Source organism: Manis javanica, chromosome 8 (genome assembly GCF_040802235.1).
Source record: "Manis javanica isolate MJ-LG chromosome 8, MJ_LKY, whole genome shotgun sequence".
Lineage (NCBI taxonomy): Eukaryota > Metazoa > Chordata > Mammalia > Pholidota > Manidae > Manis > Manis javanica.
Window position 1 is genome coordinate 22,987,083 of NC_133163.1, and position 14,577 is coordinate 23,001,659.

The 14,577-nt window shown below is 42.3% G+C and overlaps 1 protein-coding gene across 37 annotated transcripts in view; it reads right to left on the reverse strand.

The window, feature by feature from the left end:
- Nucleotides 1–14,577, reverse strand: part of NRXN3 (neurexin 3) — a 1,528,794-nt gene that overhangs the window by 529,680 nt on the left and 984,537 nt on the right. For 2 of the 37 annotated variants that reach the window (XM_073242066.1, XM_073242054.1), the window contains exon 1: nt 3,345–4,486. The exons of 32 other annotated variants lie outside the window; for them this stretch is intronic. In XM_073242066.1, coding sequence (XP_073098167.1) covers nt 3,345–3,597 — 253 coding nt within the window. In that variant the 5' untranslated portion in view covers nt 3,598–4,486. Of the gene's footprint in view, nt 1–3,344; nt 4,488–14,577 lie in introns of those variants that run through there. 3 more of the 37 variants (XM_073242056.1, XM_073242055.1, XM_073242057.1) reach the window with 2 other exon arrangements.

Here is a 14,577-nt window from a genome sequence, read left to right on the forward strand (position 1 = left end):
ATGAAATATGTCTGTAGGAATATTCTGAATAACAGAATAACATAAATCTACATTTTATAAAGGATATTTAGATTTCATATTAATTAATTTGTTTTGTATCTGGATTCCCACCCCATACCCCATACTTTTTTAAATTAGAGAAGCATCTTTCACAGATGATCAAAATACTTCTGAAATTATTCCTGGCTGACCACCACAATGTCTTCTTTAGTTTTCTAACCTTAGTAATAGAACATTGCCTGGCACATAGTAAGTACTCAATGAATGTTCACTGACAACTGAATAGAAGAAAGCATAAAAGAAACAAGGAGCCTGAGAGAAGGGACTAACAAATGGGGAGAAGTTTAGTAGATTTCAGTGAAGAAGGTAATTAATTCTCTCCTGAGATACACACCTTATCCAAGACATTTTTGAGGTGTCCCAAGATGGTGTGGTCTTACTTTCCCCAACTCATAAAGGAGCTTAGCTTTCCCTAGGCTGCTCTGGGATGAAGCATTTAGGCAAATATACGCATAATCAATTCTTTAAAGACCAGAACTGAGTGTGGGTAAAAGCCCAGATGTTGGGAGGGTTTCTGTTTCATCTGTCTGCCTTAGTGAGCCCCAGTATAGGGAAGATGATTTGGAAGGAGGTGTGACAGCTGATCAGCGGGGGCAGCTCCAAGGACTTTGAGCTTCTCAGGAAATGGGCAAAGGGAATAAGGGTAGAAAAAAACAAACAAACAAAATTCTCTCTTGAGTCCTAAGAAAGTTCTTGGACTCAGGGCTCTAGCTTTCATTTTATACCACAATGAAGAGCATTCATGTTTCCACAGACAAGAGAGAGATGCTGCTTTTAACTCTGCAGAAAGGTTAGCAGAAAACTATTAGTGATGAGCATGAGTCCCATAGAGCTATGCCTCCTACCACCTCCTTCCAAAAGATTTTTTAAAACAATTGCTGTCAGCTAAGCCTGTGCTTGGACTAGAGGAAAGCAAGTGTATCCCAGGTAAGAATGAGGGGTGTGCTAGCAAAGCATCACGGGGTCTCCTGATCCTCAGGATGCAAAAGGTTGCACCTTTTGAATGTGGGATTGGAGCCAGAGGTTGGGGCATCTTGTTGATTTCTGCTTCTCTTGATTTCAAGCTCAAAAACATTAACTAAATATTAACTAAATATAGAGGCACTCACTCTCCAAGCCCCAAATCAATGGGATGGGACTTCACGATTGGAAGAGGATGCTGAAGAACTGAATTCATAAGCTTTCTTAGCTTAGCCAGACCCTGGAGCTCACTGCATTCTACAGCCCTGGTGGATCTGAGGCCCTTTTCTGGGGTCTCCGGCTATTTGCTTGCTTTGTTCTCCTTCACCACCATACTGGATCTTATCAGACGCAGGTTAATGAGAAATCAGATTGGGAACCAGTCAGAAGGATTTAGAAGGTACTGAGCAACTGATCCTTGAAGAAATGAAGTAGAGAAGAGTTGTGTTTAACCTGTGCAAGGCTCAACCCCTTTAACTCTCTTAGCTGAGGGAGGAGGGGGAAAAGAGAAGGGGGAGGGAGGAAGACTGACAGATTGAGGAACCCCTGGGAAGTACTGCTCTGAAAATGCCATCACTTAACTAGTAGCTGCTTTTAACTGTTCACCTCCTGAACAGAAAACAGAGAGATCCTGCCAGCCTATAACCTCTAACGAATGCGTAATCTTCATCTCCCTGCTGATCATTTACACTAATTAGCAAAATTTAGCTAATTATCGCTGAGCATTTCCGTGTTTAATTATGGCTATTAGTAATTGTCTGTCTGGCTTCCTCCATCCTTCCCACTCCCTGTTTCTTCTCCCACTCTTTACAATCCCACCCTCGCTCCCACTCCCTCTCCCTCCTAGGTGATAACAGTTTCCATTTCAATGAAATTGCTTTTGATTTGCTTTTTTGATGGTTGTATGGTTGTGGTTCTTTCCTCTTCCAGCTTTGTTTGTTTGTTTGTTGACAGCCTACACCAGAACCAGCAGGTGCCACAGAGAAAATAGCAACCAGATCAAGATCAAGCATTCCCTCTTTCCCACCATCCCTCCACTAACCTTACAAGTACTGAGCTGCTTGACAACTCCATCAAATAAAATTTAAAGAGAGAGCCAGAAACAGCCGGAGTACATGCTGGCATTTTCTCAATGCACTTCCACTTAACACTATAGAGAGCACAGAGCAGAAGCCCAGGGCTAGGAGGCAGTGGAAAGCACTGACATTCTGAGTGGGGTCTGCATGGCATAGCTCTTCAAAATACAAGCTAGGGCAGGGGACCTCTCCATTGCTTCACTCCTGCTGATCTCTGGAGGACTGTGCCTGCAGCTGGGCTCTGTGATTCACACTCTCCTCGCCATCAGAGTACAGTGTAGAGTAAACAAATAATGAAGCTCCCTTCTTTAGAACAGTTTACTACAGCAAGCTCCTACCTTAATGGCAGCATCCCCCTTTTAGAGGCAGTCTGCTCAGAGCTGAATATATTTTTAAGAGCCATAGATCTCTTCCTTCAATAGCTAAGCAAGGAGGGTTGTTGGGAGCAAAACACATCATACCTCTACTGTGTGAATAAGCCCACTGGTGCTACCTTCCATTGACATAACATTTGCAAAAATGGTGGAATCGAAGTAACTATAATTTACACTCAGGCAAATTATAAGTGGAATTTGGTTTATCTTCTACATTTCTTCCTCTCTGGTAGTTAGCTAGCAATAATAGATGTACAACTTTCATGATAGATGCTCTTTCCATCAGACATGTGGACAAACATAAAGCTGCCCAAGTGAACAGTTTAATAAGCACTGGTTATTACATTTTCTGCTTCCTTAAACTCAGCTGCTCTCTCCCCCTCACCCCGACCTTTACAATATAGGTCACTTTACAGCAGTTCAATCAACTTTAAGCTGAAGATCTAAGGATTCCTGCTGTCTGCTATTTCCCCTGGATTAGCTCCCAAACAAGATCAGAGAAAAAAAGGGTGAAAGCAAGGTGAATGAATGAATTCTCAAAGCGCAGAATCCAGGACTTATCTGAGAAGTTGCCCGCCATCGTGGGGGATACAGGAAATGGAAGTTTGCAAAGGGGAGAATGTGGTGTTTGTGCAGCTATGAATAAGGAAGCTAAGGAAAGGAGAACCTCTTGGAGAAAACTGAAGGGGGCTGGGGCAGAAAACACTCATCTTTAATGGGCAGTTGGACATTTTCTTCCCTCATGCACATGCAATGCTTTTCATCATTTTAAATTCAATTTGTTTATTCTCTTCCCACCCTTGACATTACCTGAAAGGCGAGTGGGTAAAGGAATTGCTATGCCCCATTAAAAGGATAAAGAGCAGAGACCCACCGTGCCCTCCTCGAAGGGAAACAGGAGAGCGATAGATAGAAATAGGCACTGAGTGATGCTTGCTGCCATGGAAATGGTGCTCGTGCTGAGAGTGAGACCCCGGCGAGGAAGAGGAGGAGGAGGAGGAGGAAGAAGCTACATGAGAGGAACTCCACACAGAGCTGACGATACATCCCCAGAAGAGGGACCAGATCCCAAGCGTCCAGGCCGGCTGGCGAGGAGGGCTCCGTCTCGCGTGGATTCTCAGGTGCATGGTCAACGCACTGGACCACTACAGATGGGCAGTTTGAATTCCAGCCAGTGAGGGATAATGTAGTTCATGATGCCCAGGGGCCCATCATAGCAGGAGGAAGACTTGCCCGAATTTTGCAAAGAGGGAATGAATACGAGCTTTCAAGACAAATGATGAATCCGTTAAAAAAAAAAAATACTACTAAAAAAGAGAAAAAGAAAAGAGAGAGAGATAAAGGCAAACGCCCCCTTTCCCGGGGCTGAAATTTAGAATGCCAAAGTCCACCCAGGTACAGCAACCCTCCTCGGGAGCTCCGGAATGCCACACATGTCAGAGGAGGCCCGGCGCTGCTTCCTCCAGAGCTCCAGGCACCGCAGGTCTGATGACTGAACTGCACGCTCCGCGAAGCCACAAGACGGAAGGTGGAAATGATGGAAGGGAAGGAGGAAGCAGAAGACCCAAGTAGGTTCAGGTTAGTTTACGCCAACATCCAAGCAGTTTGCACATATTTTTCCCTTTTCCACTCCCATGCGATGCAATGCAAAAGTGCCAGGCAAAAGGGGGCTGCCGAAGAGAGAGTTGTTCGCGTGTTCCTCGGAGTCTCGGCGGCCGCGCGCCGGGGGCTGTTAACCCCGCGCGTCCTGGAAGAGCGCCCCGGGGCCGCCGCCTGCGTCCCGGCTTTCCCGACTGGATGAAAAGCAGTAGCGAGCGGCAGCCCGAGGGGAGACAACAGGGAGGACCGGAGGGAACAGGGGCGGGAAGCCAGCGCGGAGCAGCCACCCAAACCAGCGGCGGCACGGGGCGGAGAAAGGTGTGTGGGTGAGCCGCGAAGGCGCGAAAGGACGTGCCCTGCAGGCGGCAGCGAGGGTCGGGAGGCCGGCGGGCGCCCGCCAAGCGCGCGGAACTGGGAGGCACAGGTGAAGTGAAGCGCGGAGCTGGGGAGCCAAATTCACAAATGGGCAAGTCATATGCAAATCGCGCACTCCCGAGAGCAAATCAGTGCAGCCCGAGCGCTCTGCCGAGGGACTGGCTGGCTGGGGAGGGGGGAGGGGCCCGGGCGCCCCGGCACCCCGGCCCTCCCCGCGCCAGTACGCGCTCGCCGGTCTACCCCCGCGCGAGCCTCCTGCGCACCCCGGCCGCCCTCCCCGCGCTCCTCTCCCGGGAGCCGAGGGAGAGCGCGCGCCGGTGTGTGAGTCAGACGGCCAGACGCCGCTGCGCCTTTTTATCGCCCTCTCCCTTCTCTCCCAGGAGCTTTAGACCGAAGTCGGACGATTAAGTCACCTTCCACAGTTGGGGAAGGAAATGCAGGCGGAGGCTAAGGCTGAAGTAGCCCCAGCTAGAAATAAAAATAAACCCCTTGAGTCAGCAGAGCGGTGGCGCGGCTGCCCGCGGCGGTGCCGCACGCACTCCCCCGGCGGGTGCCGCTCTGCGGGCGCGGAGGCCCCGGGCCCCACCCGGCCGGCGGACGCCGGGCCCCCGCGTCCTGCTCGCGAAAGTGGAGGCGGAGAGGAGGCCTGGGGACTCCGGAGGGTGAGGGGTTTGGTGGCTGGAGGCCCTTTTGCAAAGGGAGCTCCCACCCCCGGTGGACAGGACGCTCTTGGAATTCCGGACCCAGATGTTAGCGCCGTGCTCCCCGCCCTGGCCAAAGAACTTCAGAAGGGACGAGGGCTGCCTCTGCTGGCGGAGAGGAGTGCTGGCCTAGCTGGGGCTGGCCACGGAGACGCTGTCCCAAGTGGGCGAAGCCTCCGGGCCTCCAGGCCACCAGGCACCAAAAAGCAGGCGTTTAACCTCCAGGCTGAACCCGCAGGGGAGAGCAGGAGTGGCAGAAAGGGGCTTGGCACACCTGCCGCGGCCATCCAGGAGGAAGATGACCCGGGGCTGCGCCAGGGAACGGTGACATTCTGGACTTGCGGTCCCCACTCCCACCTCCATCCGCCTTCCCCGTATTCCGTGTGATGAGCTGGAGGCACAGACCCGAAAGCAAAAAGCCCTTCTAGACCCCCGGATCTTGGTAGCTTTGACTCTCTCCTTCCCACTCACCTTAGTTTAAAAAACTCATTATGTTTTGGGAGGTCATGAGGCAGAGGGAATAACACCTGCTAGCATCGTATATACGTATGATTGTTTTTCCTTTTATTTTTAAAGGAGTTGATAGCACCTGTTATACTCCTGTTCTCCATGAACATTTCAAATCCCCTGAGAATAAGGAACGGGATTAAGACAATCCTATTTTTTTCTTGGGACCCAAGAACATGTTGAATAACTTAGCATATGTCTTTCTAACACATAAAGATGCCAAACCTATTGTTAGATAGAAAGACATGAGTAGCCAGGGAAAGGGGAAGATAAGAGTCAAGGAAAAACTGCCCAAACTCTGCCCAGGTAGAGGGTCCCGTGTGAAGACAACATAGGCTGTGCAGGGAGATAACTTCTTTCCCATTGGGAATAGGCCAAACTGGTCCCAACTAGGTCCCAATGTAGGCGCAATCAAACAGAACTGATAACGACCCAAACCACACCTCATCATAATCTCATTAAAACAAAATTGCAGTGTTGCTCCTATGCACTTTTCTGTGTGCATTTTGGGGAAGACCTCTGCACCAAGAGGAACGGGTGTATAATTAGAGCTGTCAATCAAATGACCTCACCCCGTCCATCAAAGAAGTGCCTTAAGGCTAGATCCTTATAAACAGACCCTCCCCTAAAAGTTAGGGGGCCTTTGTCTACCTTGACTCTGGCCAGCTTCTCCCTTGGAGTGCTTCAAATGAAACTTTCACTCTGCTTTGCTACTGTGTCTCTGACTTTCAATTCTTTATTAGTGCGGGGACAAGCACCATGGAGAACAAAGTCAACCCATAACACTCTGAGTGCTTTGTCTTCAAGGTCAAATATAAAGTCCATTTTGGAATTTATGGTGGTGATGTGGTATTCTGGTTCTGAGATCAGTGTTTCCCCAAAGGTCCATGCTGCCCGTGGTTTATGGTGCACAGTCATCCCAAGTGATCTGGGTCTCAACTGAAAGGGTAATCTGGGCCCCCAGACATCCCAGGAGAGGACCCTCATTCAAGGTCTTTCAGCCCTTGTGTGGCGGCCCACAAACGTGACGTCTTAAACTAACAACATGTAAGAGGAGTGGTTTATGGTGATCCAGTTTAAGCCTCAGTTTCCTCCTCTGTAAAATGTGGATAGTGCCTTCCCTCTTGAGGTTTGTGGGAAGTTTAAATGAGATAATACATATACAGCATCAGACCTAGTGCCTGACAAAGAATGGCAGTAGTATTCTGTTCAATAGAAAAACAAGCCAAAACTCCAAGTACATGTTTATGGCCTTATGTTATTATTAAAAGAAAATTTGGGGAAAAAAAAAACTTAATATCTAAAACATCTTCACTTAAGGTAGGTGATAATTCCCATTCCCTCCCATCACTTCTTGATTTAATCCTCCAGATGGATTTATTCTAATGACATGGCCTTAAGGGGACCTAGATGGTGTGGTTTAGGCCTAATGTTCCAACTCCCATCTTCTGCCAGATGACCCATTACTCAACATCCTTCCAATACCCCAGACCCTCTTTCTGTTTTTTGTGTCAACTTCTTTCCCAACCTAAAACCTTTATACTTGGGGGCCTCTATTAGTCTGACTTTCCCCCAAGATTTTCCTGGGATTTTCCTCAAGACTTTCCTGTGATTGGTTCATTTCAGATGTCACTTCCTCAGAGGCCCTTTTTCCCCTCACATGAAGTTAGCCACTACCACCCCGGGAAGACACTGTATTCCATTGCCTTGTTCTATTTCCTTCACAGCACTTCTTACTTGCAGAAATTATTTTATCTGTATTTGTTCATAGTCTAGCTCCTTCAAAAACAAAAGGTTGTAAGCTCTCTGGAAGTGGTGCCTTTGTGTTGTTCTCCTGTATGTCCTCTGTGAGTGGATAAGTGGGAAGCACATCATAGGAGCCTAGTAAATATTTACTGAATGAATGAAACCAGTGAATCAATCGCCAATCTCATAGTCACATATCCTTATAAATAACCATTAATTTCACTGATGCATTTATCTGGCTTTAGTGACATTAATCCCTTGAGACATGCATTTCTAGAGTTGATGAGCTGACCACTTATCCACTCAACATTTTTCTTCTTTTCTAAGTTGGCACTGAGTGTTGGAGCCTCTCTTTTTGCTTTGTCCTGAGGAAGCATGGGAAGCTTAGATGGACCTTCCAATTAATTCTCTGCTAGACAACAATGTGAAAATAAATCCTTAATGCAGTACAAAATCTGGAAATGCTGCTGGTGTGTCACAGCGGGAACTATTCATTTTACTTGGCATACTTATAATTTATGTTTTTACTTTTTTGCAAAATGTCCAAAGAAGTAGCTGAAAATTCTGGTAAGGCTGATTCCATTTAGGGACCCTAGATGAATATAGAGAAGACTTATCAGAAGACAAATGTAAGAGTAGCTTATTTTTCCTCTGCCACCCCAAAGAGAGAATGCACAATTACCCTGATAAAATGCATGTCCTTCTCCAGTTTAACACACTGTTGATTTTTCCCATGTGTTTTCTGTCCCATCCTCTAGTCAACACATTCCTCTCAGACTTATTTAATTGCCATTCTTCTCAAGTCTATCAGGGTTTATGTTACGCTGACATAGTCAATATATTTCTTTATATTTCTAGCTCCAGTGATACCTTCTAAACACTACCTGCAGCTAGAGTTCTAGCAGAAGGATGTGCCATCTCCTGGACTATCACCAAGCACTCCCTCTGTCCTCCTGAATTGCCTTCTTTAGTGGGTCCCTTGAGTATGAACACTTGGGAATGAAGTGTGCAGCTACAGCGTGAAGATGAGTCTACTTTTAAGAGAAAGAAAAAAAGAAATACATTTAGAAGTGTTGTGCTGACCACAGATTTAAAGTTGCAAAGTATCCACAATTTCACAGGACTAACCAGTTAGCTCCACTTGGATAAACCCCCACAGAATGCTAGCCAGACTTTTTGAGAACCTTAAGTTTCTGAGTGGAATGCAGTTAAAACAAAAGCAAAAACAACCTGTAGCTGGATTTGCTTGATTAATAGCTGGGTTTCCCTGTTATTTCAAACTTCAGTTTGTGGCATTATAGATTTCTGGCCCTTATTTTAATTACCACACCCCCTTTACCCCCCAGGAAGACTATCCCAAGATAAGGAATGAGAATCCTTACCCATCTGACCCTCTCTGTCCTGCTTTGGTCCATACTTTAGCTGTAAAGTAGTCTGGGGAATCTTTTGGCTTCTAAAATAAGCCTTGTGATAGTACTTAACTAGGTCAGGTGCCAGGAACCTAATGTGAAGTTGCCCTGTTGGGCTCTCACAAGACATTTTGTCTTGGCATATGCCTTCTCACTTGTGTAGACTCTAGACTTTACACTTCACTGCTAGCAGGAGACACCAGTCAAATTGTTTGTCACAAGTACATCTAATGGGACCACAGAGACCCAGAACGCACCAGAGTAATCTGTTTCATATGGGCCCTCTTTCTCCAAGGAAGAGGAGAAACCCTTTCTTTCTTAGTCTACACAAGGTTCCAAAAGGTAAGTTTAGGGGGAGGAAAAAACAGAAAAGAAGACAACAACTAAACTCCCATAATGTGAAATGAAATAAAAGTCCTGAAAAAATACAGGTGACTATAAACATGGCTATAAATGTATCAAAGGGTTCCAGGGACACCATAAAATTGCCAAGCTTGATTTATTATATGTCAGTAGATTTATTCATAACCACATAATTTGTTCTCCTGTTCATTTACTTGAGAAAGTCATTCTGCAAAAAAGCTGATTTTGACTGTATTTTCTATTTGGGGGTATAAAAGAGAAGCTTTATAATTTCAAGCATTACTCCTACATGTATTTGACTAAAAAAAGAGACAGTGGCATCCTTGTATAATTTTATAGTTTAGAGAATCTATATATTGTTCTGTTCCTTTAATTTAGCCTTCTTAGAAACATTCATTATTATTCTATTGTCCTCCTTGTGGCTGAAATGGGGATATCAGGAGTTTGGATGTTGAGAAAAATCTCTCCAGGATATTTTCCACATTTTTTGAGTTTGATCAATGGCTCTGGGTTATCTGCTTCATTAGAATTTCATGTATTTCTTCAAAGATAAGAAAAACATATGAAATGTTTCTGTGTAAACCTTAGCCAGCTTCCTTTGGAGCCCAAGTGAAATTATTTTGTCATGGAAGCAAAATTTCCTTTTATGCAAGGACAGGATTCATTAGTTCCTTGCAGAGAGAATTGGGCATTTAAGACCCTGCAGTTTTTCAGTAAGCTTACACTGGTTATCAGACATCTACATTTCCTATCCTCAGCACCATGTAAATTTTATTCAGTTTTAAGGACGCAAAACAAAATGAATTATTGTTATCCAATAACAGAAGTAATATAATTTGTGTTTATTGGACAATTATCAAATCAAAGACATAGAGGACACTTTGAGAGTACATACGGATTTAGATTTGGGGCTCTGGTGCTTAACTGCCTGCATTCAAATCCTGATTCTTCTTTTTAGCTGCTGTGAAAATACTGACAAGATGCTTAGGCTCTTTGTATCCCAGATTTTCCTTCTGTAAAATGGTAATAATCATACTATCTACATAAAAGGTTTGTTGTCAGTATTTCAAAAGTTAATATAAAGTGTCTATAAATGGTGCCTGGCACACAATAAATGATCAATACCTATGAATTTTTAAAAATTCCATTTGTCACTATATGACTCCCTGAAAGTTATCCCTGCAAAGAGTTTTTTTTCCTCTTCTTGTTGAAACAAATCTCTAGAGAAGTGAATCAACCAGAAGCTCCTCCTGCAATTCTGAAACATGGACGGGGAAGTCACTCCCAAGTGTTAAGTGACTCACTGGATTCTCTGTGTCCATATTTTACAGAATGGGAACAGCTGAAGCACATCCTTCTCACAAATATCCTTTAAGCCAACTCCAAAATAATAAAGCTCATCGGTCCCAGAACCAGATAATATGGAATACTGAAACTAACAGTATTGTATAAGTAAGAATTTTCCAGTATAGGGTGGAACTCACATGATCTCAGTTTGCTTTAGAATCTAAAAGGTCTTCACTATTTTTCCTTCCACACTCTTTATTTACTCACTTTCTTCTCCCTATATAAACAAATTCTAATTATTTAGCCATCTTCTTACAAGATATGCCTTCTACATCTTTTAATAATTTCCAATGGATTTATTTGGTATTTCATTTTATTCTGTATTTTTCTGAAGTTATTAAAAAAGGTAAATGTACCTCTGAACCAGATTTTACTCTGAATAGAAAAAAATGATAATTTTGGTGCATCAACTCACTTACTTCATGAACATTAAATTTACATTAACTATGGGTAACTTAACAGGTGAAGTCCAGGGAACTCAGAAATAAAAAAGAAAAGATTTAAGGCCTTAAGTAGTATACAATCTAGAAAAAATTTTTTTAAAAACAACAAAAAACAAACTCCATCCATATATAGTTTCCCAAACATAATGTGATATGTGCTAGAAGGAAGGTATAAACAAAGTATATGAAAGAACAGAGAGTGGAATTGATCCATTATAGGGAGAAGAGGGCCTATGCAGAGGGACATGTGACCTAAGTGTCAAAGGACTACGGTTCAAATCCTGTTCCATTACTTATTGTCCATGTGACCTTCAGCAAGTTACTTTAAACTCACTAAGCCTGTTTCCTCAGTAGTATAATCATAAATAATTCCTACTTCATTAGACTGTTTTGAGGATTAAATGAGAAAATATATTTGAAAAGAACATGGTAAATGTTCAGGTTCACTACTATTATGAACCTGGCCTTGAATGATTTCAAATAGGCAAGAAACAGGAATATAAAATAAGGACATTATCAGTGTGGAGTGGAAATATCCACAGAGCGTTTCTTTAAGGAGACAAAATTTAACTTTAGCTTTCACTTGTCACTCAGATTGTTAAACCCTGAGAATCTCAGAAAGGCATCAACTTTTCCTTTCAACTCAAAAAACTCAGATGTTTCATGGGATGAGGAAAGGCAGGGCAAACAAGGAATAGAAAGTTGAGCAACGTAATGCAAACGAAAAGAGAGCAAAGAGAATGGAGGATAAAAGAGAAGGAGCTCACATGTTGGGAGATACATTTTTTTTATCTTTATGGACACAGTTGCCATATTCAGAGAGGTCAAATAAATCCATGTAAATAGAAAGTTAGATTGTACCATAGCCAAGAGTTTTTCTTTGTTCAGTACCTTGATGAGATTACTTTTCTGATACCAAAATACCCACTGGATTCAATTCATAAGACTATCATTTAATTCTAGGAAAATCATAGTTAAAGCATCCATTTTATTTAAGTGTCCACCTCGCTCACAATTCCATGAAATCTACATTGTCTGACACAGAGGAAGAGACTTAAAATAACTAGCTATTTCACCCTTAATACTATATAGTCTTAAGTTCTCTTAGAGAAATTTTAGAGTGCAATGAGATGAATGTTCCCTGAATAGAAGGCATAAAGTGTTACCTAAACAGCTCCAAAAAGTGTTTGCAAGATGAGTATTAAAGGCATTTCTCAATGGCATAGAGGATTTAGCACTTTCCAAAGCTGATGGTGGGGTCAGGAGCATACTATGATATAAGTTTATGTCAGAGTAGGAAGAATAAGATGTTCTTGAAATAGGTGAAAGAGCACTAAGCATTTTGGCATTGATGATATCTATGTCTTCCAAATCTACCATTTCCAACCTAGACAGGCAGACTTAGTTGTTCTTTCTCATCTTCTGTTAACATTTGTCACATTCTGTTATGATCAGTCGGGTTTATATCTGGGTCCCCCACATGATTTTCAGAGGAATCATGTTGGGAACAGAGCTTGTCCCAGGGTCAGACAGCTTAACTTCTAGCACCAGATAACTCACCTTCAAATCCCTGCTCTGTTACTTACTAGCTGTGTGACCTTAGGCAAGTTACCTAGCTTCTGAAAACCTGTTTTCTCATCAATAAAATATAGATCACAATATTCCCTATCTCAAACTTAGCACAATGCCAAGGCCAATACGAGACATTCAATGGATGTTTGTAGAATAGTACTGAGATACATTTAATCACTCTAAGAGAGAACATTTCTTTGGGATTTAACAACAAAAACCTCCAAATTATGCAAGCATCTCATTATAAGGAAGAACTTCTCAACATTTGGAACCATTAAAAAATTGGAAGGGATGCTTTGCAAGGCAGTGGGCTCTCCATCACAGAAATGCCTTTTAGGGACACTGAAATTTCTGTCTTGCAGTGAGAGGATGATGTATACAACCTTTAAGTTCCTTTTCAGATTTATATATGACACTGATTCAATTTCCTTTTTAAATTTCTCTTTGCCCTTTACTTCTGCATTTACTTAAATGTGATCTCTTGGCCTTATTTTGAGACACAAACCCCATTCCTGGATGCTGCAAAAAATGTAGCACACCCCTATTTATTAAAGCCTCATGCATTGAGGGGAGAAATCTTAGACTTGATAAATGAATCCAGTATTTTTGCACTAGAATTTCATTTTTCATTATTGCATGCAGTATAAGTTGTCTCTAGACACATTATAAAAAATGTTTCTATTTTAAACACCAAAGATTATTTATTTGTTTTTTTCCCCCCACTGGAAACACCTACGTAGCTGCTGTTCCTCTGATATAAGAGGGTATTCTTCATTGGGGAAAAGCTTATTGCTATGGAAAAATATGCTGACTTGCTTGCCCCATTGTCATTTACCTCCCAGGAATCTGGCTGGATCAAACATAAATAATCTGCATCCCCTTAAGTAAAGACATGTATCTTGAAAATCCTGGGACTAAAAGCAGAACTACTCTGCTCTCTCTTACCAAGAAAAGGCCATTCCTCTTCAGGAGCTAGATAAAAAAAATAAAGGTGTTCAGAAGACACCTAAGTGAGTTAGAGAAACTAAGATATGGTGACAGAGAACACTTTTTTTAATATCACATAGTATTTCAATGTCAGGATAATTCCTCTAGAATATTCCCCTAGAGGCATGCATGGCTCCTACAGCAACATCAACATAAAATGACTGTAAGAAAAATAATAATCCAGTAAGAATATAATCCACCATGAGAGTTAATAGACACAACAATGCAAGAATAAGGAACCCAAGAATGTGGGATAGCAGAACAATCTGAAAGAAATTGCCCAAATAAATATGATGGAAATGCTTAAATAGATTACAGAAACCATAGAAGGGTTGTGGGGGAAAGGCATTGTGGTAACAGGGAGACTTAAGAAAGAACTAAAATCTTTTGGAAATATAACATAGCTGACAGCATTTTTTTAAAGTCAGTGGATGGATTATATAGACATAGCTGAAGAGAGAATTAATGAACCAGAACACAGAACTGAGGATATGTCCTAAAACATAGCATAGAGACTTAAAAAATATAAAATATATTAAAAATCATAAAAAATTAAGTGGAAAATCCAACATACATCTATTAGGATTTCTAGATGTAGAGAGTAAATGCTGTTAAGAGCAATATTAAAAAAGATTATGGTTCAGAAGTTTTCAAATGTAAGTAACTGACTTCTTACATTAAAGGATCCTATGCAGGAAAACAAGCAAAAATAGCCACACCTTGGTTCACCACAGTGAAACCAAAAAACACCAAAACTAAGATAAAAATCTTAAAATCAACAGATTACTTTTAGGTAAAGCCCACAAGACAATGAATATAATAGCTTCATGTTGAAAGAAAATGCCTGCCAATCTAGATTTATTTAAGAAAATAATTTAAAAGTAGAGGCAAACTTAAGATATCTTCACATAAAGGAAGTTTGAGAAAGCTTACCATTCACAGACTATTACTGGCAAAAATGTACAGGATATATTTCAGAATGAAGAACATCATCCCATAGACAGAAGCAGTATTCAAAGGCAATGGTGAGTGAAAGGAACTGGTATAATGTGGCTAAC